This window comes from Dasypus novemcinctus, chromosome 17 (genome assembly GCF_030445035.2).
Source record: "Dasypus novemcinctus isolate mDasNov1 chromosome 17, mDasNov1.1.hap2, whole genome shotgun sequence".
NCBI lineage: Eukaryota > Metazoa > Chordata > Mammalia > Cingulata > Dasypodidae > Dasypus > Dasypus novemcinctus.
In genome coordinates, this window is record NC_080689.1 from 50,990,248 (window position 1) to 51,015,507 (window position 25,260).

The 25,260-nt window shown below is 37.1% G+C and overlaps 1 protein-coding gene and 2 long non-coding RNA genes across 3 annotated transcripts; 1 reads left to right on the forward strand and 2 right to left on the reverse strand.

The window, feature by feature from the left end:
• Window positions 1-336: 336 nt before the first annotated feature.
• On the reverse strand, window positions 337-14,905 carry CCT4 (chaperonin containing TCP1 subunit 4). The gene is made up of 14 exons (XM_004476531.4): window positions 14,637-14,905; window positions 11,857-11,909; window positions 10,148-10,237; window positions 9,126-9,234; window positions 8,765-8,907; window positions 5,762-5,883; window positions 5,370-5,502; window positions 4,251-4,390; window positions 2,760-2,856; window positions 2,568-2,678; window positions 2,348-2,478; window positions 1,983-2,217; window positions 770-883; window positions 337-546 (listed from the first exon to the last, which is right to left on the reverse strand). Exons 1-14 carry the CDS (start codon window positions 14,761-14,763, stop codon window positions 532-534), a joined length of 1,620 nt encoding a protein of 539 aa, XP_004476588.1. The 5' UTR covers window positions 14,764-14,905; the 3' UTR covers window positions 337-531.
• A 221-nt stretch (window positions 14,906-15,126) lies between these two features.
• LOC131273972 (uncharacterized) lies at window positions 15,127-24,102 on the forward strand. Its single transcript, XR_009181157.1, has 3 exons — window positions 15,127-15,711; window positions 16,083-16,227; window positions 20,695-24,102. It is a non-coding gene; the product is annotated as an uncharacterized lncRNA (long non-coding RNA).
• LOC131273973 (uncharacterized) lies at window positions 19,339-25,257 on the reverse strand. Its single transcript, XR_009181158.2, has 2 exons — window positions 25,019-25,257; window positions 19,339-23,159 (listed from the first exon to the last, which is right to left on the reverse strand). It is a non-coding gene; the product is annotated as an uncharacterized lncRNA (long non-coding RNA).
• Window positions 25,258-25,260: the final 3 nt, after the last annotated feature.

Sequence of the window (25,260 nt, forward strand, 5' to 3'; positions counted from 1 at the left end):
GCTTTCGTTTTTCACACTTCATACCTTTCTGTACTGTTAACTTTTCAAACATAAATTAGTTTGATATTTTTACACCAATGGGGATTTATCAAGGCTGATGAGCCTAAAGGGTAATTTTTTCCTTCTAAATACTGTTAAAAAAAAAAAAAACAGAAAAAATTTAACCAGTGGAATGGATAATTGCTTATATAGAGTATGTACAAAGGTAAAGAATATACCCAGGTTTAAGCCCTAAGTTAATCAAACATGAAGATAAAGCAATACTACTTATTTTCTTTATATATAGATTTTTCAAGAGCATTAGCAATAAGAGAATGCAGAGAAGCAAAATAAATCTGTCTTTTGAAACCAAGTATTTAATATTTTCATTAATGTGTCAATACAATTTCAAAAACAAATGTCAGCTGGAAGCTCAAGCCAGGAATTCATAGAATAAACAATCTTTCAAACAGGAAACATCAAGACATTCTTCTTCCACTCCAGCTGTACTATTAGTGGCCATAATGGTGCCCGTCAGCCAGTTTATCCAGATTATCGAGTGTTTACCTGGTAAGAGAAAAACTTATGTTTCAAAACATACATTGACAGAATTTTAAAGTTAGAAGATGCTTATGGCAATAATCCCCATTTTACAGGTGAGAAAAAACAAGTATGAATTATCACCTTGATGATCAGCAAACAACATTAAAAAAAAATCATCTTCAAATAAATATATGCCTTTTTGATCATGTAGGGAAACTTGATATTTACAACATACACACACACTCACCACATCATCAATCTTCAGAATGCTCCGGACAGTTTCAGTTGCCAGGGTCAGAGCACTGACTGAAACCAACAAAGGCTGGACAACTAGCTCCTCCAAAATGTTGGAAATTCCACCCTGCAAGTGAGTATATAGATCAACAACTACAGGTCACCAGGATTCCTCTCAAGACCTTTTCAAACCTAGTTTTCCCTTAATCTATCACTTTAGAATAAGAATCTCTAAACTATTCCCTACATTTTAAAGTTATATTTCAACTAAAATTTGGAAAAACTGAATTAATGCTGGATGCCCCCAATCCTAATTCCAAAACAACTTTAAATATATTTTAAAATATTCTGACAAATGTACATAAGAAATCATACTAGTCTGGTGTACTCTTTCTTTATTTCTCTTGAATTTACCACCTTTGGATTCTTATTGCTACTATCTTAGCCCCCTTTATCCCAGGATTACTACTGATGGCTGTAATAGGAATCTCTGCCTCCAAAGTACCCTCCTTAACCTACTTTTCATCACCTTGGCCTCTTGCTTAGAAAATGTAACTGGCTCCCAACTACTGGAAGACAAAAACAAAAACCCATGCTTGCCTCAAAACTCAAGGGTCTCCTCATTCTTTCCTTTATCTAAACTTTCTAACCTTCAAGTCTACTACATCAATATCCCCTACCAACCAAACTTGCATCTTCATAAAGTTTTTCCCTTACTAGACAGTACCCTCTCCTCTTTTTTCTATACCATTCAGAAAATACCGATTGTCAGATTTTTCCATCATGTATTATTTATCTCAATTAAACATTAATAAAAAAGGAAATATTACTGTTCCCTGTGTTTACATCACACAACTATGCTAGTTGTTGCTCACAGCAACAGCAATAATTAATATTGTTTACTACATGCCTGGCATTATTCTAAGCATTTTCTAATTAGTTACACATTTAATTCCACAAAAGCCCTATCAGGGAATTATGACCTATCACTGTTTTCACAAATGAGCAAACTGAAACACAGACTAAATAACGTGCTAAAATGGCGGAGTTAATAAATAGTACTTCCCCACTTAGGCACCATTTTTGTTCTCAAGGATATACATTAATTAAACTGCAAGTCTTTTATTTAAATTTGAGATTACTCTACTTTTAACGTTTATACATATATATTGTTATATATAAATGATATATACTTCTAACATTTTCTGCAATAAAAATTAAATTACCTTTCGGACATTAATGCCTGTAGTTTTTTCTCCTTGAGCATGCCGGTTTCTCAGTTCTGTTACTGTAGAAATGGGATTTAGGCCTGCATTTTCAGCTAGTGTTGATGGAATGACTTCCATAGCATCTGCAAAAGCACGAACGCAGTAGGATTCCATACCACTCAAAGTTCGTGAATACTCAGTTAATCGTAGGGCCAACTCTATTTCTGGAGCACCACCTCCTGCAATAAGAGCTCTGAAATTGACCAATATATTTTTAGCTTATTTTATCCAACAGAAGGCTATTTTTAATAATTTCCTATTTATATATTAAAAATAGCTAAACCATTCAATTTTAATGACAAAATATCAGTAATTTATATTACCTCTTCTTCACTAAACAGCGAATAACACACAGGGCATCATGAATTGAGCGTTCTGCTTCTTCAATCACCAATTTGTTAGAACCACGAACAACAATTGTAACTGTCTTTCCAGGGCTTGCACAACCTGTAATCTTTAAAAAATAAACCCAAAGGTGAGTATTTAAAGTAAGAGTTAAAAAAAATGGCCAGGCATAAAAATATTTGCTTTTAATACTGTTACCTTGAATAGTTTGCCAGAACCATTTAAATTTACTTCCTCTGCTAACTCAGCAGAACCCAGCATGTCAGCAGTGAACTGGTCAATATGAGCAACTGGCTTGGTTCCAATTGTCTGGAAAAAAGTCAAACTACAAATTTTGAGACATCTAATAATTGGACATTTCCACACATACAGATATTAAGAATATTTTACCTTACAAATGAATTCAATGTCTTCTCTTTCAATATCTTTAACCACCAGAATCTTCATTTTATTCAGAAAATGTAATGCAAGATCACTGAGTGCATCTCTAAAATATAAAATCAGTGTCAATGTTACGTTAAAAAAATATTTTTTGCTATATAATTGCTTTTGAGATTTTAATTATTTTTCCTTCTTTTTAAATGGCCAGTCCCACAAATTACTTGAAGGAAAATGTTTTAAATATTAGCTTAAATATATGAGCTTTAAAAAATTTTTAAGTAAAATTTACCATCAGTATTATGAAAATGGTCCAACCACTGCCCTATATGTAGAATATACAGTAAGACAAAATTGCACCACTATTTTACTTAATACTAAATGAGCTAATCTCTGACAACTGAAACTGTACTGGCATTTCCTAAATTTAAAACAAAGTATGATTAATTTGGAGTCTACAAAACAATTTACACTGTCCCACAAATTATCTGGAATGATATGCTGAACAACCCTTTTTAAAAGAAAAGGGTAGATGTTATTATCTGTTTTACAGTAAGTATAGTGAGTTTTTTGGAGATTTACTCAAGGTTAGTAGCTATTAAAGGATTTGGGACCAGAACAGTTTCTCAACTCATTATCAAGGACTCTAAGTAAAACGAGCATCCACAGTACTTTCTGGCATAACCTATCTATGGAGTAAATGTGAGGGCATCTATTATAACAGAATATTAAACTTTAAAAAGGGATCCATTAAATTTTGGAGAAGTCTTCAAATCCTTGGGCTATCTAAAATATTTCAAAAATTAACTTTTAAATTCCAAGGCAATCACTTATATTTACCTTTAAATAAATGTCTCTTTTAAAGCTAACTAATTTAAGATCAAGCCTATTTAGAAGTTAAAAAAAAATAGGCAGGGAGCAGATGTAGTTCAAGTGGTTGAGCACCTGCCCTCCCTTGTGCAAGGTCCTGGGTTTGATTCCTGGTACCTCCTAAAAATAAAAAAATAAAAAAATTTGCCAAGGAAAACAACAGCAGGGGCAGCAATTCCATTATTTGATTATTGGACCTTGGTCTAGAAAAATTATATATTCCACATTTAAATTTTTACAATGGGAAAACAGAACCCACTTTTGAGGGCTTATCCAAATACAATGACACCCCCAAATGTAGATTCATTCTACGTTTCTTTTTTGTGTGTGTGTTTACACTGTGGTTTATATTTTAGACTATACAATTTCCTAAATTTTTAGTTATCTTATGTTTTACATTATGATTTACATTTTGGCCTATCAGGCCCTATTATTTTTGGTGTAATTTTACATGTCTTATATCCATCCTTGCGTACTCTTGTGAAACACTTCTACTGCCCACACAGTTATATTGGTTCCATCTATTCAATACATTTCTTGTGGTTAACCCACCGCAAATGCTTCTTAAAAAACTGCTAGGTTTCCAAAATTCAATGATCTTTAAGGGATGAACAAAATATATAAGCCTCACACCTTAGAATAGACTTCTGTATGAGAAGGACATTACAGCCTGTTTTCTTAATTTGCTTCACTAAATTTAAAATATAGGATCTCTCCTCTCGCAGTACTCGGTCCATTTGGGCATAGTCAGAAACTACTATTTGGTTATCCATCTGTTAAGAAAAAAACAGCACATAAAAAATACACATAGTAAGAGTTTTTAAGTAAAAAAAAAAAAGACTTTTAAAAGTAAAGACAGTATTATAATATAAATTCAAGCAAATACAACCCAAACAAGAAACTATGTAGACCTAATACAGGAAAAGGTTTAGAAAGATGTATATATCCCAAACTTAACTCTGGAGGGTTTTTTTTTTTCTTTTAATTTTAAATCTTCCAACTACATACACAATTATTCATTCAAGGTTTTCACAAGTGCACTTGTTAAAAATTTAAGAAAACAATCTTATATCCTGAATGTCAATCCTCTTCATAAAAATAGGTATATTACTGAATAATTTAAGTTGCAGGTATGCTGAGAGGAGATGCCAAGAACAAGTCTTGTTTATATCAAAGACATACAATAGTATTACGTTTTTTATGGGCTAAAGTAAACTTTTGCGAAACAAACTACTAAGAAGTCTGTATGCTAGTGTCAAGTAAAATGAAAGCAAATCTGAGTGAGGTGTTACGGATATTCACTACTTTTAGAGAAAGGCACTGCAGATATGGGACTATCAGTAAGAAGGAATTTCTTCAGAGAATGGATATTAAATAAGTTGGCTTAGTGTTCTATTAGTGCAAATGTATAACAAAAGATCTGCATGTTACTGGAAGGAGAGTTAGAAAGGATCTGAAAATGCCAGTTAAATACCATACTTTCTCTACTATATATGAGGTAAATAAATTTATAATCTATTTTTATTTACCTCATACATAGTCCTAATTGTTATTTACCTTATCTGTGAAGCTCATTTTCAATGAATATCCAAAATTGAGGATTACAAGTCTGTAAATTTTAGCTCCTAGCAATTTCTAATGCATTCAGAACTAGTACCAGTATTTTCAATTTGTATTATATAAACAATAGTTTGTGTTATTAGAAAGTTAAAGACATAAACAAGGAACCAATTTCAGTTGGATTCTACTTACATCTGTTTTTGGAGCAGATAAGCAAAACTGAATGAGCCCAATCTTAGCCTTTTCAACTCTGGTTATGCCAGAATTTGCCACCTTCTGGGTAAGAACCAGACCTTCCACCAATTCACAGTCATCAATTGTCCCACTAAGAAAAAAGAAATCAAGTAGTGAGGAGTTATGAGGGAATGGAAATCTGAGTTTAATAGACTGCTAACAAAGAAAAATGTGCTTCTACCTCACTCACATGTATTAGTCCCCAAACCTGGGACTCTTTGATAACACTACTGCTCTAATTTGTAAAAGAATATAAACAAATTTTTGAGATTCCCACATTAAGACAGGTTGATTATGTTTACTTTCAAAATTAATTTTTATTCATCAAAGTTATATTTAGAGATGCTTACCCAAGTTTCTTAACTATTTTAATATCTCTAAGATCCACACTAGTAGCTGTGGCTGGGTCAATCACTTTCATCACTGCATTTACACTCATTGGAGAAAGTAGACTTGAATATTGAGAGACAACCTAGAAATATTTAATAAAAAAAAATAAAGTTAGCTTCACAGTAGGAAAAAAATCTTAGTTCTTTAATGACAAATATATTCAAGAAGAAATCATGATCACTTTTCTTTGGTGGAAGGGAAGGTGGGTACACATGAGAAAATGTCATATAAACAGCCTCTTCCAATCAGGTTGACAGGCATATCGACACAAAATAAAACTATGCATACTTGCCTTTTTCCTTTTATTAATATATAGTAGTGGGGACTGTCTGGATGACTAAATGTTACATAGGAAATCCAATAAAGCACCAATCTAAAAGGTTCTTATCTAATTTATGTAAAGGTTCCAATCTAAAATTAATATGTGACTGGATATCAATATTACATGTGCACCTAATAGAGTTGTAGAAAGAGCTAATGGCATTTACTGAGCACTTATATGTCAGGAAATGGTTTTGGCACATTCCATATATTAACTATCTAGTTCATCTTCAGATGAAGAAATTTACGCAGAGAGCTTAACAGTTTGCCCAAAGTCACTCAGCTAATTTAGTGACTAAATCAGCACAGAACTCAGTCTTGACTCTATGATGTACTTGTAAACCACTATACTATGTTGTCTGTATTACTTTGGGGATACCGAAAACAATATCGCTTAATGTCACTAATACTATCTAGCTCTCCAGTTAACATTCAAAAAAATTAATGTTATGGTTTTAAGGTCAATAAAAGGAAAAGTAAAGAGATTTGGGATGATGCAGGACATGACAGAAAATAGGTGACATGAGAGTTCTTAGGAAATTTTTTTAAAAAGTACATCACTGCTTTAAGTTTGACAAATATGAAAAGCAGTGTAGGTATTGGTAGTTAAGAGAGACATGCAGATGGGTAGCCCTGTCCTGGGTTCAAATCCCAGCTCCATCTCTTACTGATGAGTTTCTGTTAACTTCTCTAAACCTGTTTGTCCATCTGTAAAACAGACACACTACCACCAACTTGAAAGCCTTGAAAGAGACAATAAATGTAAAGAACCGTAGCAGTTTGATATGGTTATGAATTCCAAAAACAGATAATGGATTATGTTTGTAATCTGGTCTGTACCTGGGTGTGATTAGTTATGACTAGGGCTTGGGAGTTCAGGTGGTCAACTCATTGCTCTGAGAGGGTTGAGCCTGTATGCCAAAGGTTAGGGGGAGTGTTGTCATCACATCACTGTGCTAGGGGGGTTAAGACTCTAACCCAAAGATTGGGTAAGGTGTGGCAATCACCCCAACACTCTTAGAGGGAGAGGTCTGGAGCTTGGTGGACACCCAGATGCCTGATGAGGGCGGAACTAAGAAAATGGCTGTTGGGCAAGCACATGGGAAGGGTGGGTTCCCTTAAGGCACCAAGAAGAAACCATCATCTTAAGAATGACTCTCAGACTGAAATCGAATGGAGGATGCCCTGCAGGTTTACTGAACTGTAGAGGACCCAGTGACTCATGTTTCCCTCCCAATTTCTCCTTATTGTACTGAAAGTGTTTATCCTTTCTCTATTTGTGTATTGGAAACAGATATATTGTACTGTAGGCTTCAGAGGTCTATAGCAGACAGGACTTTGCCCCAAGACAAACTGTATTTCTTTAAATTGATTGTGATATGATTTAGTACTTATATTTTTACTGATTTAAGGTTTTTTCAAATATTATAGTGTCTTTTTGGAATTCAGGGGGTGGAATGTAGCAGTTTGATATGGTTATGAATTCCAAAAATAGGTACTGGATTATATTTGTAATCCGGTCAGTACCTGGGCATGATTAAGTTATGATTAGGGATTTGATTGGGCCTTGTCATTAGGGTGTGGCAAAGGACAGAGTTAGGGTTTCTGATGTTGAGAGTTTTGATGCTGGAGTTTGATGCTGAAGTCTTAAGCTGGAACCTAGGAAGTAGGCACACAGAGGAAAGAGAAGCCAGCCCTGGGAAGAGAGGACCTGAGCCAAGAAAAGAACACAGAGAAATAGAGACAGTCCACAGCAGAAACCCCAGGGAGATAGAGCCATTCACCTGATAAGTCTACAGCTGACTTTGTGGAGAGAGGCAAAGTCTAGAGAGTCTCAGAGTCTACAGCTGACTTTGTGGAGGAAACAGAGGAGTTGAGCCCAGAGGAACCCAGGAAGCCTAACCCTTGCAGACATTGGCAGCCATCTTGCTCCAACATGCGAAAATAGACTTTGGTGAGGGAAGTAACTTATGCTTTCTGCTCTGGCATCTGTAAGTGCCTACCCCAAATTTATAAAAACCAACCAATTTCTGGTATTTTGCATTAGCACCCCTTTGGTCAACTAATATAAGGACTCAGAATGCTTGGCACATTAAATATTCAATAAAAACTATCGATACTGCCAGACCCAGAGTTAGAATCTAGAAGTTACCAGGGACTGGGACAGGAGTAGGGAATACGGAATTATGCTTAAAATGTGTAGAATTTCTATTTAGGTTGATTGTAAAGTTTTGGAAATGGATGGTGGTGAGTATAATTAACAGCACTGATATATGTGAATGTGGTTCAAAAAGGAAATTTTAAGTTGTATATGTTACTAGAATAAAAAGTGAAAGATTAAAAACAAACAAACAAACAAAAAACACTAGCTATATTGGCAGGAAGTATATGGCAGTCTTCCCAATTTGGGAGATAGGTTTCTAACAGGGATACATAAATATTCTATCCTCTTTGTTAACCCTGTAGTTCAGTTCATTTTATAATCTTACTTAAATGAATCCAGCTATACAAATTACTCATCTAGTCACTTTTGAGACTTAATATTTATATACTACATGCTATCAAGCATCACACAACAAGAATTACAATTCAAACACACCTTAAACTGTAATTTGACAACACCACCTTAGGGTTTGCCTTACCTTTGAGTTCAATGAAGTGGTTGCACTATTTAACAAAGTTTCTCTGTCACTGAGTTCCACGGGTCGAGACATATCAGTCAAGACTTCAATACCCTTTTCCAAAGCCTTCTGGAATGATTCCGAAATGATGGTTGGATGAATTCCTGTGAAATTTGTGAAAACCAAAGTACTTAATTACAGCAGATAAACTACATATGTATTCATATTATCAATACAGTAATATTTAACCTAAAAAATCCTGGTAAAGATTATTCCAAATTAAATCCTATTATCTCATTCTACTTAATAACTTGGCTTTCCCTAAAACATTTTTAAAATCCTTTTTTATTCAGTAATAAAACATGTTCTATGTCCCACAAACCTTTTTGAAGAAGTTTGGTACAGGAATCCAAGAGAGAGCCAGCAATGATGACTACTGATGTGGTGCCATCTCCTGCTTCTATATCTTGAGCCTTAGACAGCTCCACCAGCTAAATGAAACGAACATGCCAAGATGTTCAGTGAGAAATGTGTGCACCCAATAAGATATAATTCAAATACCACACCAATGCCCTTCACACCAGTGTTACAAACAGAATTTGATTCTTAACAACACTAGAATATTTAATTCTTAATTTCTTTCTGCTTTATTGCCCACCCTGGGTTTCATTTAAAATAAGGGCAAATATATTTGTAGCACATAAAATTCTACTGAAATACCTCTTAATATAGAGACTATATTATGATTTGCAGTTCAGACTGTGGGTTATAAATTTTTTTCAGCTACACAAAAGAAAACTTACTAAAAGTTTATGAAATGAGGCATCCTATACGAGGATAAAGGATTACCCTGGAATCTTTTACCAAATTCATATGAATGGAACCTGTGTGAGCTTATTTTGACTCATTTTTAAAGTAATCTTCACATAATTCAAAGCCACTTTGATAAGAATTTCTTTCTCTGGCAAATGTTTTGCTGACATGGTGACTTCTCAGTTGACACTATAATCATGATCCATGAGTTAACTAGTGATTTTTTTTTTTAAACAATTCAAGTTTAGACAAATGATTTATTCTGCACACAATTCAAATTATTTTGATCTCTTCCATCTAATACTCATTGAGCTAATAATCTGTACTGAATTGATACTCCCTTTTCCTTCAACTATATATAGCACATTCCTGTGGACAAAGTGATTCATTTCTTTTTTATTATCCCACAATGAAGAACACAATGCCACACACACAATGTGTCCTAAATAAACACCTGTTTAGCATGAAGAAAAAAATTTTCACTATGTTTAAATGATACTATGTGATCAAATAAAACACACTTAATTGCTTACCAAACATCAAACAACACACCTTAAAACACACAGACCCCTCACCTAAAATTATACTTACCATTCTGGCTGCTGGATGCAACACTTGCATTTGTTTCAGAATTGTGGCACCATCGTTTGTAATGGTCACATCACCTTTTCCATCTTGAATCTGGAAAGTTTTCATTTTTTAAAGTTATATTTCAAAAGTTTTGTTTTCTTTACCAAGCATTAATGTGACATTCTAAAGCCTCCCTTAAAATTTAACAGAGAAATTAACAACTTATGGCTGAACATAGTGCTTAATTTCAAATTCTCTCCCCTTACATTAGTATAATCACTTAAGAACATGTAGTAACAGTCCCACCTTACGAACAAGGCAACTGGCTTTGTAACCAGGTTCTTAAAAGTGAAGGAATCTAAGTATAGAAACTGTATAACAGTGATTTTGGTGGTGGATGGCAATTATGGTTAATAGTACAAATACAAGAATGTTCTTCTATTACAAGGTATTAAGTATATGGAGATAAATGGGGAAAACACAAGAATTATAGTATATAGACTACAGTTAATATCGCAATATTTTTAGAGCAACAGCAAATGTCAATGGGGGGAATTTAAGGGGGTATGGGATTTTTACTTTCGGAGGTAATGAAAACGTTCTGAAATGGACTGAGGTGGATAGAACTCTGTGATGAAACTGAGAGCTACTGAATATAAGTTTTGGATGGACTGTACAAGGCAGGGAACCGTATAATACATGGTGGATGACAGACTGTGGTTAACAGTACAAATATGAGAACATTCTCTCATGAACTGTAACAAATACACAATACTAATACATGGTGTTAATAACAGGATGGCTTGTGGGGAAAACACACCAAATATAAGCTATAGACCATAAATACCAGTAATACTATGATGATGTTCTTTCATCATTTGTAACAAATATGTCATAACAACGTAAGGTGTTGCTGGTGGGATATGTATGGGGATTCTGTATGTATGTAGGACTGTTCTGTTAACTCTCAAATAAAAAACTGAAGGAATCTGAGACAAACAAGGAGAGAAGATACTATAAAGAATCGCCATCATTCCTGGTTTAATATTAATAATCAGAAACACAATTTTCCACCTGCAGCCCTAAAAAGACAGCACCATGTATTGTGGTGAACACACATTTAACAGTGAACACAGAAACTTATCCTGAACAATATTAGTAGCAGGGACAGATTTTAGAATATGCAGAGGTAATAACCATCTGTATTTCTGCCACACAATCCTTTATATTCTTTTTCTTATCTTTCATGTTGGGTGTTAACTAGCTCAGAATTTGAGAGTATATTACTCAAAAGTTACTGGAATGGACCTGTTTTATGCTGCTAGCCAACCAAGCTACAAGTAGAGTTGAAATCACAAGGACCTGCTAGGTCACACAGTTGCATTAATAAGGAACATTAAACTCAAGTCCTGACACCTAGCCTTACTGTACTTTCTATCTAATTACACAACATGTAACTACTTTGGTGTATGCATTCATTGTTTAAAAAAGCATTAAACAAAATCCTGCCCATCTCAAAGTATTATCTCCCTCCTCTGAACTCTCAAGGTATCCATCATTTTGCTTTTTAAATAGCACATCTTATCCCTGTCCATCCCGAAGTATTATCTCCCTCCTTTGAACTCTCAAGGTATCTAACACTTTTTGCTTTTTAAATGTACATCTTATCCCTCCATCCAATTTTGCAGTGTAGACAGCAGTGCTCAGTAATAAATGATTCAGCTTTTTACCATTTTATCCATTCCTTTTGGTCCAAGGCTTGTTCTAATAGCATCAGCAACAGCTGTAAACAGAAGGAAAAAAAAGACTATCAAGCGTCTTTAAAAGTATTTCTCCCCTCAAATGATCATTTTTGTCCTCATTACAGTGTAGTATATAAGAGCTCACCATGTCCATAAAAAAAACTGTCTAATAAGCTACTGGAAATAGATATATTCCTTTTAAATGTATAATGCTTCACCTTTTTATTGTTAAAGTCACTATGCACCATATTTGTGTTCTCCCTATGGCAGAACAAAATTTGAAAATTCACATAATCTTTTATATTTAAAAATGGTACAATCTAGCTACAAGCTCGTATTATTGAGGACTGTATGAAACATTTCCTCCATTCCTTAAAAAAAGAAGAAAAAAAAAAAGGTCGAGTAGCAATAGGACAAGCTAGACCTCCTAACATACTAAATAATTCACTATTTTGTTTATTCTGTCTCCCCCAATTAGAATATAATCGCTGAGGGTAAAGATTTTTTTTTTCACTGATGTGGTTTCAGCAGCTGGAATATGGACTGCCTGCAGTAAAAAATTAACATTAAGACTTTCAACAGCAAATGATACTGGTACAACTTCCAAAAATGCTATAGAACAAAATATTCTTTGAGATCCTGTCCCCCAATCCAAAACCAAAACCTCCAAGTCATATTCTTATTACTTGTCCATGAAAACCCTATTTTACTAATACACTTCTAATTACTTCCCAAGAGAAACTGGAATTGAAGAACAGTACCCAAGAGTTTTTAAGAGAAATATTTGGTATAAATTAAAATTTATATTCTACACAATTATTTTGTAACTTTGGAATGGTATTTCTAATTATTCAGTCAACTTTACACTTTGAGGGCCAAAATTCTATAAGCAGACCAATTCATTTTAAGAATGTCCTATCAATGTGAACACCCTAGAAAGATACATGACAGCTAAAACATAAAAATAAGATTTCAGATCGCTTACATTTCTGAATGTGTATGAAGTTTAATAATACATATGCAATAGTGTCTGTTAGATGACTCATGCTAGACAGTAATAAAACTACTGCTACTTCTGTGTGTGTGTTTAACATCATCAAATCACATTCTCTCTCTTTTGGTAATGGTGAAATAAAAAACTGCCTCCTTGAATTAAACTAAAGATGTATATAGTAGCACCTTTTCTGATTAGCTTGTGAGATTCTGTCTGACTTGGAAAAACTACCTGTGACCCTTTGTCCTCAGAGCTCTCCTCACTTATGACGGTAAGGGTCAGGTCTGAAGATAATTTAGATGGTCTTTCCTTCCTACACTCATACCTCCCTTGTTTTGTTTCAATCCTTTTAAAGCTCCCATTCCATATCTTCCTTAATGAAAATTTACCAATGTGTTACACTTTCTTGGCCTTACAGATGGCCCCCAAAATTTATCTTTCAACATCTTCTTTCTAGTTCAATAAGTCTCCTTTATGCCTTCAACTAATGCTTCCCACAAAATATCTACCAAATGTTTTGAAATTCCAAATGACTTCTAAATCTATCCATCTGATCATTCTGACATCTCCAATTCATTAGACCCAAATTAGAACTTATTATCTTCTCTCCCACCATCCTTCTTACTGTTATCTATTTCTTTTATTATCACTTCTCTTGTCACCTGGGTTGATGCTTCAAATATTATAAAGTACTATTTATATACACTTTAAAAGAAACTATCTCGTTTTCATCCTCACAGCAGCCCTTTAAGTTAGCTACCACATCATTCTATCAAAGAACAAACTGAAGCTAGAGATTAGGAGGACACCAGATTCTTCAAGACGTGACCCAAGCTACCTCATCTATCTCATCTCTCACATCTTCATGCACCTTCAGTCTCCAACCCAAATAAAACACTCTATCCTCAACACACAACCCAGGTAGGATCGCTAAGCCTTTATTCTCACTTTTCTTTCCCGAGTCCCCTATCTCAGCTCGACTTCTAATAATCACAGCTCTACAAATCAACCACATTCCTTCTCAGTTTTATGGACGAGAAAACCTTGGCTCAGAGGTGTAAAATATCAGGATCAGAGGACTGAAACTCAAGTATTCTTGATTTCCACCATACGCCAAACTGTTCTACAAAAACCAGTAGATTATCCACATTTCTTGATATGTTTGAGTTTGACTGCACATACACAGAGACGCTATATATGCACAATGTAGCTTTCCCTAATTATTCCCAAACACTAAACTAACGGCAAATCTGGTGTTTTTCCCACTCCCCCATCCCCACCTCAGGGGTACAATGGGTCCCGCTCCAATCAAGACGCAGAATTTACCCAAATTCCTCTCAACAGTCGTGCCTTGGGAAGCTTACTTAAACGGCGTTTTTATAAAAAGAGAACTGAGGGGGGAAAATAAGTGCTGACATTCTATCAGTGGGTACAATAAGCAGATAAACGACATTTCTTAAGACTCAGATCTCAAGAAGCCATTGCACGCAGGCCTCCGCACTTTAGACCGAATCGTTTTCTGCCCCAAAGTGATGAATGATGCACATCTCAGGATGAAAAATCATAGGGGACGAAAACACAGAATGGAGCAAGTCCAAAGGCCTCCTTACTAGGAAGAGAGCATTATTGGGGGAAAACGGAAAGAGGGATTTCTCTGTAGAACTTAATCTACTGGGAGGACAAGAGGAGATGACCTGAGGGAAGTGAAAATGGGCAAGACTCGCCCGAGGCCAGGAAGAAAGGACAGGGTGGGTCAGGCACCGGGGGTCGATACCTTTGGCCGCGGATATGTTGCTGAAGCGTATCTGGGCCGGCTTGTCCCGGTCCTGATAGGCGCCTTTCCCGCGGCCCCCGGCAGCCCCAGCAGGCGCCCCGCTCCTGGGAGCGACGTTCTCTGGCATGGCAAGCTTGGTTGAATCTGTGAGAGCTGGGAAAGGACGGATGGACTCGGATTCTGGCAGACAACGGAGTAACGGTGCACACCCACCGCCTTCACGAACCTTCCAGAAATCGGCGCCAATGCCGGGAGGAGGAGAAGGGGGCCTACCTGGAGGCACGGCGCTGGCATGACGTAGAAGGCTGCCCGCCGCGCGCCGGATGAGATGACTGCGCACCGGGAGCTTGGAATGCGGGTTGGGGGGATTGTTGACCTGCGGCGCTGGGGGTGGGAGGTACAGGGGGACGACGTGGTGGGAAACAGAAATAACTCCAGATTTTAAAGGCGGATATTGGACACACTCCTTTCTCAATACTCCGCCTTCTTTGCCTGTGAGGTCCCCTCCGTAAACTACTCTCTAGTGTGTGTGTCTGGTTTGGGTTTTGCTGCCCTGATCTAGACCTGTTTTTTTCAGGTTTATTTATTTTGAAAGGAAGTCGGAAGAGATATTTTGGCTAGGTGGTTGCTAGGCTTGCGTGTGGCGTTTGGTTGTCAAATGTTGATTTATAGTAGGTGGTAGTTAGAGGTAAATACAACCTGGATAAATACAAGAGACTCAAAGTTATGGAGCTGTGATTGCGAAATCTAAGCGGATTGCCTAGTTAGAAGAACCGCTTCCTTTTCCGTTAATGTCTCCTACATAACATAGCCACTTCATCTTAGGAAGCCTAAGCATTGTGTTGTAGAATATGAGAGAGGTTCAATTATTTGCGTATAGAAAGGCCAGGACTCAGGAATGATTTTGAGAAGGAAAAATGATTTATTGACGGCCGGCCGACTTAGGAGCTTTCTGTTTCAAACCGGAGCCCGGAACAAGACTTTCAAGTTCCTTTTAAACAGGGTGGGGAGTCAAATGGTCCTTTTGTTTCAGTTTTCAATAGGCTTGAATTAGCATATATCTTCCACATCCTAGGTAAGCTTTTAGCATGGACTTCTTACATTCTAGATAAGCTTTTAGCACATTTGGTTTGCATTTTCTCTGAATATTTAAAGTTTATAGAGTTTGCATTGCTAAACTGTTTTTTCCGGGCTGGAGTCGTTGCCATGGTCACCAAAGGCAGAACTGCAGCCTCTTACCTTTCCAGTCACACAAGTTAGGACAGTTTAGGTTAAGGTTATCTCTGAGAAGCTAAAGAGCCTTCCACCCATAACCCACATCATTGTAATAGCGAACGATTATTTAGTGCAATTATATGTTAGGCACAGTACTAAGCCATTTACATGTTTTATATTGTTTAATCCTCACAACAGTTCTGTGAATTGGGTGTCATTGTCTTTATTTAGCAGATGAGAGAACTGACGTACAAAGGGAACCGAAGCCCTAGGTAAACCAGTAAGAAGATGGAAACAGTATTCCAATCCAGAGGCAATGCCATAAACTGCTGGGCTCCTTTACTACTATGGTGTCTCTAGTACTGAGTTTATACAGGTGAGGTTGATTCAGTATTCATTTATGGAATTATTGAAGGCCCGAAAAGCCCTGAATTCTTGCCATAGTGGAAAGGCAGCTGTAGTAAGTATGTAATCTTGTGATCATGAAGTGCTTTTACAGGCATGCAGGATATTAGCACTGAAAAACGAGGCTTCCTAGATGATTTTTGTGGTGGTTTAGAGCTATGTATCCTAGAAAAACAAGCCCTTAAACCATTCCTGTAGGTGTGAATCTGTTGTAAATAGTACTTGTAGAAGAGATGACTTCAGTTGTATCCCCACTCGGTGAGGATGTTATTCTATTACAAGAGTTCTTTTTTTTTAAAGATTTATTTATTAATTCCACCCCCCCCCCCCCCCCCCCGTTCTGCTCTCTGTGTCCATTTGATGTGTGTTCTTCTATGTCCGTTTGTATTTTCATCAGGCAACACTGGGGAGCTGTGGCTCTTTTTGTTGCATCATCATGCTGTGTCAGCTCTCTGTGTGTGGCACCACTCCTGGGCAGCTGTGGTTTCGCGTGGGGCAGCTCCACTTGCTCAGGGGCCACTCCTTGCACAGGGGCAGGGAGCATTCTTACATGGTGTGGGCCAGCTCACCACACAAACCAGGAGGTCCTGGGTATCAAACCTTTTGACCTCCTATATGGTAGGCAGATACGTTATCTGTTGAGCCACATGTGCTTTCCTACAACAGTTCTTTATAAGCAGAATGAAATTCAGAAAGAGAGGGAGCGGCCAGAACTGAAAGTCAGTGGAACCAAGTGAGAGCCCTGGAGAGTCGCCATGTGCATTGCCATGTGCCAGAGGAACCCAGGATAATCAGAAGCTAGCGCCAGAATGACAGTCTTTGGGAAGAAAGCATTGCCTTGATGCTTTGATTTGGAATTCTCCTGCCTTCAAAATCATAACCCAGTAAATTCCCATTGTTTAAGCCAAGCCAGAACAGTATTTGTTTGAGCAGCCAAGGAAACTAAAACACTCTTGTGATCCATAAGCCTTTGGGAATAGTCTTGTCTTCAAAGGACCAGCTTACTTCCATGCAGCACATAAACACCGTACGGTTACTTGTTTAGACAGCTGATAAAGTATAATGGAAACAAGTGTGTGTTGTTGGAAATAGCATTACTTTGGGGGACCAAAATCCTGGGTTTGAGTTGGATCCTTACCTTATACTGTATAAAAAATTAATTCAAAATGGATCAGGGATGAAAATTTAAGAGCTAAAATTATGAAACACTTAGAAGTCATAGGGCAAAGTCTTCATGACTTTGGATTTGGCTTTGGTTTCTTAAACATGACACCAAAAGCAAAGGCAATGAAAGAAAAAACACAAACTGAACCTCATCAAAATCAGAAATTTTGTGCATCAAAGGACATTATCAAAAGTGAAAAGGCAACTCAGAATGAGAGAAAGTATTTGCAAATTATGCATCAACTAGGGGTTTACTATTCAGAATATATGAGGAACTCTTACAACTCTTATAAAAAATACAGAAAACCTAATTAGAAAATGAGCCAAGGACTTGAATAGATATTTTTCCAATGACAAATGGCCAATGTTATTATTACAATAGTCATTAGGAAATACAAATCAAAACCACAATGAAATAACATTTTACATTTACTAAAGTAGTAATAATTTGGGGGAAAAAAAGGAAACTAAAGTGCTGGCAATGAAGTGGGTGAAATTGGAACTCTTGTACATAGCTCATGGGAATGAAAAATGGTGCAGCTGATGTGGGCTATGGGTGGAAGGCTCTTTGTCTCTTCAGAAATAACTAAGCTGTTTGACTTGTGTCTCTTCAGAAATAACTAAGTTGTTTGACTTGTGTAAGAGGCTGCAGTCCTGCTCTTAGGGACCAGCAGGCTCCAGTCCCGGGAAATGTTTAACAAAGCAAGGGCTATAAACTTTAAGTATTTAGGGGAAATGCAAAAACCAAGGCTTATCTAAAATGTCTGGAGTCCTTGCTAAAAGCTTACCTAAGATGTGGAAGAGATATATGCTAATTGAAGCCTATTGAGAACTGAAACAAAGGGACGATTTGGCCTTTCCTCTCTGTATAAAAGACGTTTGAAAATCTTGTTCAGGGCTCGGGATTCAAACTGAAAGCTCCCGAGTCCGGCCGGCCGTCAATAAACCATTTTCCTTCTCAAAATCATTACTGAGTCCTGGCCTCTCTATACTAAAATAATTGAACTTCTCTTAAATTCCACAACACAGCCACTGTGGAAAACAGTTTGGTGGTTCCTCAAAAAGTTAAACATAGGACTACCACATGACCCGGCAATTCTACTTCCAGGTGTATACTCAAAATAATTTAAAACAGGGACCCAGGTACTTTTAGGCCAACATTCATGGCACCTTTATTCACAATAGCCAAAAGGTGGAAATAACCCAAATAACTGAAGTGTCCTTCAACAGATGAATGGGTAAACAAAATGTGGTATATGTATACATTGAAATGTTATTCTGTCATAAAAAGGAATGGCATTCTGATAAGTGCTACAAATGGCAGAACCTCGAAAACATTATTCTAAGTGAAATAAGCCAAACATAAGAGGACACATTTATGTGATTTCACGTACATGAACTATCTAGAACATGCAACTTAACAGATGAAAAGTAGATTAGTGGGGAATTATTGCTTAATGAATAAAGTTTCCATTGGGGTGATGAAAATTTTTGGAAACATTGTTGGTTGCACAACATGGTGAATGTCATTAATGCCACTAAATTATAGACTTAAATATGGTTAAAATGGGAAACTTTAGGGGAGCAGGTATAGCTCACTGGTTGAGTGCCTGCTTCCTATATTCATGGTCCTGGATTCAATCCCCAGTACCTCCAAAAAAAAAGGCAAATTTTATATTATACATATTTTAGCATACAAAATATTTTGTGCCTAAGTATCAAAAAAAAAAGGAAAGCTGGGAATAGGGAAAGTTGATGGTATCAAGATAGGCAATGAGTTGATAATTGTTGAATGATGGGGACATGGGGACTCGTAGTTGCTTTTTTTTTTTGAGGTACTGGGAATTGACCCAGGATCTCATACATGGGAAACAGGTGCTCAACCACTTGAGTTACATCTGCTCCCCTTGTAGTATTCTTTTTATTTTTCACGTGCTTGAAATTTTTCATAATATGTGCCTTAGCTTGCCGCAGGGCTACTAGTGCTAAGTACCAGAAATGGATTGACTTTGATAATATGAAATTTATTAGGGGTAAAAGCTAACAGTTCTGAAACCATGAAATGTCCAAATCAAGCCTCCATCAGATCCTTTCTCACCAAAACCAGATTCTGGTGATCCTGAGGTCCTGTCATATGGGGAAGGAAAATGGTGGCCAGTCTCTGCTGAGGATGGTCCCTTCCCTTCTGGGTGCACCATCTCCCAGAGCCCAGCTGTGGGTGATCAGGCATAGGTCTTGTCTCTTTCTGGGTCTCCTCTCTCAGTCTTGGCCACTCCTTTTCTTCCCTAGTACAGCTGTGGGCTATCAGGCACATGGCTTGTCTCTTCAACCTTGAGCTGCTCTATGGGCCCAGCCTTTGGGGTTTCTTTCTGTGCCTCAGTGCTCTGCTGATTCCAGACTCTGGGAATCTCTCTCTCACATGGCAAGATCAAAGTGGTGACTTCCTTTCTTTATATCTCTTTCTCTGTGTCTTCATTTATATAAGACCCAGCAACAGGGTGGAAACATAATGAGCCATGCCTCACTGATGTAGTCTAATCAAAAGGGTCCCACACTCATAGGAATGGATTAGTTCAAGGACATAATCTTTTTCTTTTTGGGATTCACCAAATTCAAACGGTTATGTAAGGTCTTAAAAGTATTACTGGATATTCAACAAGAGAATAAGATCAGATTGCTCCAACTATTTTCCATCTTTCCAAAATCAATCTCATTTTCTAAATCTTACAGTGAATTTGAAGTACAATTTTTAAAAATACAGATCGACTGTTATGTTCTGTGGCAGTTTCATTCCAAGTGCTTGCTATAATAGCTATTTTGGTTAACATGGCTCATGGATGGGTAAAAAGCACACAAGACTGAGGGGTAGTTACAAATAAACTGAGCTTCCTTAGCTCTGAACCATCATCTATCTACTCAGTCACCTAAACCAGAAACCCAAGAGTTATTCCTTTTACTTCTCCCCTAGATGCTCCACCTAAAACCTGTTAATTTTACTTTATTGTTAAGAAAACTATATTGGGTTGTCCATCTTCATTGTCACTGCCTTATGTCAGACCCACACAATCCTCTTATTCATTTCTGAATTCCTAGAGCTTAGCAGAATGATAGGCACAAAGTTCTCAACTAATACCCGAGTGGCCGATCGAGTGGTGTGTAAAAAGTAGAATTGGAAAAGATGGAACAGAGAGAGTTTGAGAGTTTTTCGCAAAACTTTGAGGCCCCTATATTTGCATACCATTTTGGTTCACATTTTTAATTTTAACTCTTTCAGGGGTGGGAAACCTCATAAAAACACCTTTTGATGGCCTGGGACCACAGACGTCTATGAGCCATAGAAGAAATAGTTTAATAGCAGAAGAGTTCAGTTGCCTAATGGAACTTAGAAGGAAAACCTGCTTGGCCACAATGAAAAGGAAATCTGGTTTTGATTGAAAATGAGGTGTGTTTTCTAACAATTTTAGGAAGGAGGAAATGGAGACTCTCAAGATCATTTCTCAGCAAACTGGGTATCCTGGGTACCCACACACAGGCCGAACAACCTCAAGGCCTTGAGGCTGCCGTTCAAGAGACCTCTGAAGGAAAATTACCGGAGAATCGTGGATTACACTGCAATCTGAGGTCAAGGTTCCGTGGGGCGCGGTGACTGGCGACCACCGGAAAGCAGTGAAACACCCCGCACCGTGTTTTCGAGATCTTCCCGCCCAGGTTCCTGCCCGTTTTCCCACTAGAATGAGTCACCACCCGAAGGTGTCCTGCTGGCCGCGAAGCGTGCCCTCTGAAAGCCACCACGCACCGCGGCCGTGTAGTCAGGGCGGGGGTACTGCCGCCACCCGGCAGAAATAGGGGTGTTTTGAGATTTAATGGAATAAAGCTTTGTACTTTGATCCTTTCGTTTGAAAGGCATTCCAAAAACGCTGCTGCTACCAACCTTTAGCAGTTGCATTAGCAATAGCAGCCTCTGGTGGCACAGGCGTGAATTTCTTGTATTGCTTACCATGGTGTTTTGGAGCTTTCAGTGCTCTCAGGCAAGCAGGATTTATCCAGGTATTGCATACATTTGAAAAGGAGTTAAATAATGATAGTGATGTCTTTTTCTCTGCTTCTAAAAGAGTAATCTTTTCCTTGTGAGGATTAATTGAAAGAACTGGGGAGTTCAGAGATGGAGTTTTTAGGGAGATTTCAGAGGGGTACATTCACCTATAGATAATATAGCCTACATTTGGTGTGTGTTTGCATTTTGGGGGAAAAGAATCTGAGGCTTTTTTCAGCGTCTTAAAGCATGTAATGATATTAAAAGTTTAAGAACCATTAATATAAGGTTCACAGCTTTAATCAGTTATGTAGAATATATGTTCATTTAAGCTACTCATTACAAGAATATTGACTTTAGAACACACTATTTAAATGTTATTTTGTTAAGTAACTTTTATCACAACAGTAATATATGTATACTATAGACATTTTAGAAAAATCAAGTAAGCAGAAAAAATAAAAATCATACTCAATTGCTCAGAGATGTAACTGCTGTTGGATAACCTAGACTTTTTAAAATGCAGGTTAATAGGTTTAACTACAGAAATTTGAGTAAAACACAGCAAAATATGTGACGAGTAGTTAATATTCCTAATGTATAAAGAACTCTTATAAATCAATGAGAAAGTGACAAAAACTCCTAAAGAAAATTTGCAAGGAAATGGAAAAAAAATACAAGCAACCAATAAATACATAAAAGTGTTCACTTTCAAAACTCAAGAAATGCAAATTAAAACGATAATATAATATTTTCACCTCTCATATAGAAAATATTAAAAAGAACAATACCAGTCAGTGTTGAGGGTTCAGGGAAATAACTGGGCAATCTTGAGTGGTTCATGTGCTTAATAGTGCTGTTGCTTTCTACTTTTCTTTTAAGTTAAACATTATCTGCAATGGCCCCAGCACACTTTACGTAACATACCATTTCACACTAGGTTTGCTTTTCAGAAGCATCACTGAATTTCCTTTTTAGAAAATTAATTGCTTTAGGGAAAAAAAGTTTTTTTTTCTACTAAAAAAGAGTGCCTCCTACAAGCAAACAATGGTTGAATTAAAAGCAGTCAAGATCAGTGATTCTTGACAGGGTGGCGCTGCCTTAAAAGGGGCATTTCAGTTGTCACAATAATAGAGGGGAAGGAATGACACAGGCTGAACAGGGGCCAGGGATACAAGACATCTTGCCATGCAAAGGACATTTATAAAGGTGAAAAACCTACTTGTTTGTTGTTTGAGACGCAAACCCAACTCCATTTTACATATAATGTATATTTTTAGCATACATAGAAATTCCAAGTTTGCAACTACTGAGTAAAGGAAGAATGTCTTTTGCTCCTCTGAACTTTACTAACCTTTGTTCACATTTCAAAACGTTACCAATAGCAACTGCTCTCTCTGCAGTCACTAGTACAGCTCACTTGTATCAGTTTGCATTTGTAGAAGTCAAAGGTGGTTTTTTCTTTTTTGTTTATTTGTTTTGAGGTAGTGCGGCTGGCCATTGAACCCGGGATCTTGCATGTGGGAAGTCAGCGCTCAACAATTGAGCTACATCAGCTCCCATGAGTTGGTTTTTTTGTTTGTTTTTTATTTTTTAGGAGGCAACCGGGACCTCAATGTGGGAGGTGGTTTCATAAAAGGATGCAGGCATCTGGCTTCTTCATGTCTTCTTGTTACCGCATGTAGCTGTGCTTAAATACTTTCACACTGAAATACATATTATATTATACATTACTTTCCTTTTACTTAATTTATATTTTTATTAGAGACGTTGTGAGCTTACAAAACAATCATGCATAATGTGCAGAATGCCCATACATCACCCCTCCACCAACACCTTATATTGTTGAGGAACATTTATTACAGGTTATAAAAGAACACCATGAGACTATTACCACTAACTAGGGTCTGTAGTGTACATTTACTTTCCTTTTATTTTATTCTAAATTACAATTAGGTCATTATACTAATATGTTTACCTTTTTAAAAACTTTTTTTTAAAACAAATCAATTTTATTGATACATATTAATAAAGCATACAATTCATCCAAAGTGTATAGTCAATGGTATTTGACATATTCATAGAGTTGTGCATTCATCACTTCAATCATTAAAAATAATTTTCATTATTTCGATAATTTCAAAACAGACAAAAAATTCATCACTTCTCAATTTCTCTATGCTTCCCTTGTACATAGTGGCTATTTCTGGCTGTTCTTATTTATTTATTTATTTTACAGCAGTTTTATTGAGATATATTCATATACCATGCAAACTATCCAAAGTGTATAATCGGTGGCTTTTAGTATAATCACAATGTTGTGCCTTCATCACCACAAAACATTTTAGAACAATTTCATTTTTCCAAAAAGAAAAACTCCACACCCCTTAGCAGTCACCGCTCAATAATCGCTGTATCCTCCCCATTACACTAATTTTTAAAAATTGAGGTACAATTCACATAATGTGAAACTCACCCTTTTGACATGTACAACTCAGTGGTTTATAGCATATTCATAAAATTGTGCAACTATCACCACTATCTAATTTTAGAACATTTCATCACCCAAGAAATCCTTGGCCTTTAGAAATCACTCCCATTCTCCACTCCCCAAGCCCCTGGCAACCATTAAAATACTTTCTGTCTCTCTGGATGTCTGTTCTGGATATTTCATATAATTGGGATCATATACTATGTGGCCTTTTGTGTATGGCTTCTTTAACTTAGCATAATGCTTTCAAGGTTCATCCACCTTGTAGCATGAATCCGTGCTTCATTACTTTTTATGGCTGAATAATGTTTTTGAAATTCTATTATGCAGTAGTTTGAGGCTTTTATGGGCCCAGAAAAATCACGCCCTTAGAACTAATCCATTCATGTGGGTGTGAACCTAATGTATGGGGGGTTGGCCCAGGAGTCCTTTATAAATGGGATGGAGAGAGAAAGAGAGAGAGAGAGAGAGAGAGAGAGAGAGAGAGACTCTGTCTTGTGCCTTGCCATATGACAGGACAGAGGAATTCAGAATCACCAGAGAGAGAGAGAGAGAGAGAGAGAGAGAGAGAGAGAGAGAGAGAGAGAGAGACTCTGTCTTGTGCCTTGCCATATGACAGGACAGAGGAATTCAGAATCACCAGCAGTGGTCTTCCGTACTGTCTGATGATGCCTTGATTTGAACATTTTCATGGCTTCAAAACTGTAAGCTTTTAAGCAAATAAATCTCATTTTTGGTACATTGTTGCCTTTTGGCAGCCTAGCAAACTACAACATGGATAGGAAGTTGTCTTATCTTTGCAATTCATTTCAGGATAGTAAAGAAGGTGTTAAAAATATTTATTCTTGAAATAGCCACTTATCTGGAAAGACAGGGCACGTATATGTAAAAAGTCAATTAACCCATTTTAAGTCATCAGGGACAGTTAAGTTTTAGCGGACCAAGTGTGGACAGGTAAGGATTAGGCAGAGATTAGATCTGAGTGATAGATCCTATTCGGTTAATGGAGTAGGGCCTGGACTGAGATACAGCCCTCTGAAAGATAACAAACTGGACACCCTTATAGGATCCTACCCCATCTCTTGTGGTCTCCACCAAGGGCTCTTTTCTTTGAGGAGGCCTGGGATGATGAAGAAAATCAGCGTTAGCAAAGTGACCATTCCTGAATCGAAGAGGTGGCAATTTAGGAGGGACCCAGTTTGCAGCAAAGGGATGGGAATAGTTAATCTTCACGGACCCTTGGCTCCCAGGTTTCCTGGCCCCTTTGCCCAGGCTATTTAGATCCATCCCGGCCTCCGTGACGGCGCCTCGCTAGG

Bases quoted from the DNA above. Each gene is read 5' to 3' on its own strand.
- CCT4 (XM_004476531.4), bottom strand. From the start codon at position 14,763: ATGCCAGAGAACGTCGCTCCCAGGAGCGGGGCGCCTGCTGGGGCTGCC. The intron at 4,391-5,369 runs GTAAGTAGAATC...TTTTCTTAACAG, and splicing joins TATCTGCTCCAAAAACAGAT to ATGGATAACCAAATAGTAGT. The intron at 2,679-2,759 runs GTAAAATATTCT...ACTTTTTTCCAG, and splicing joins ACATTGAATTCATTTGTAAG to ACAATTGGAACCAAGCCAGT.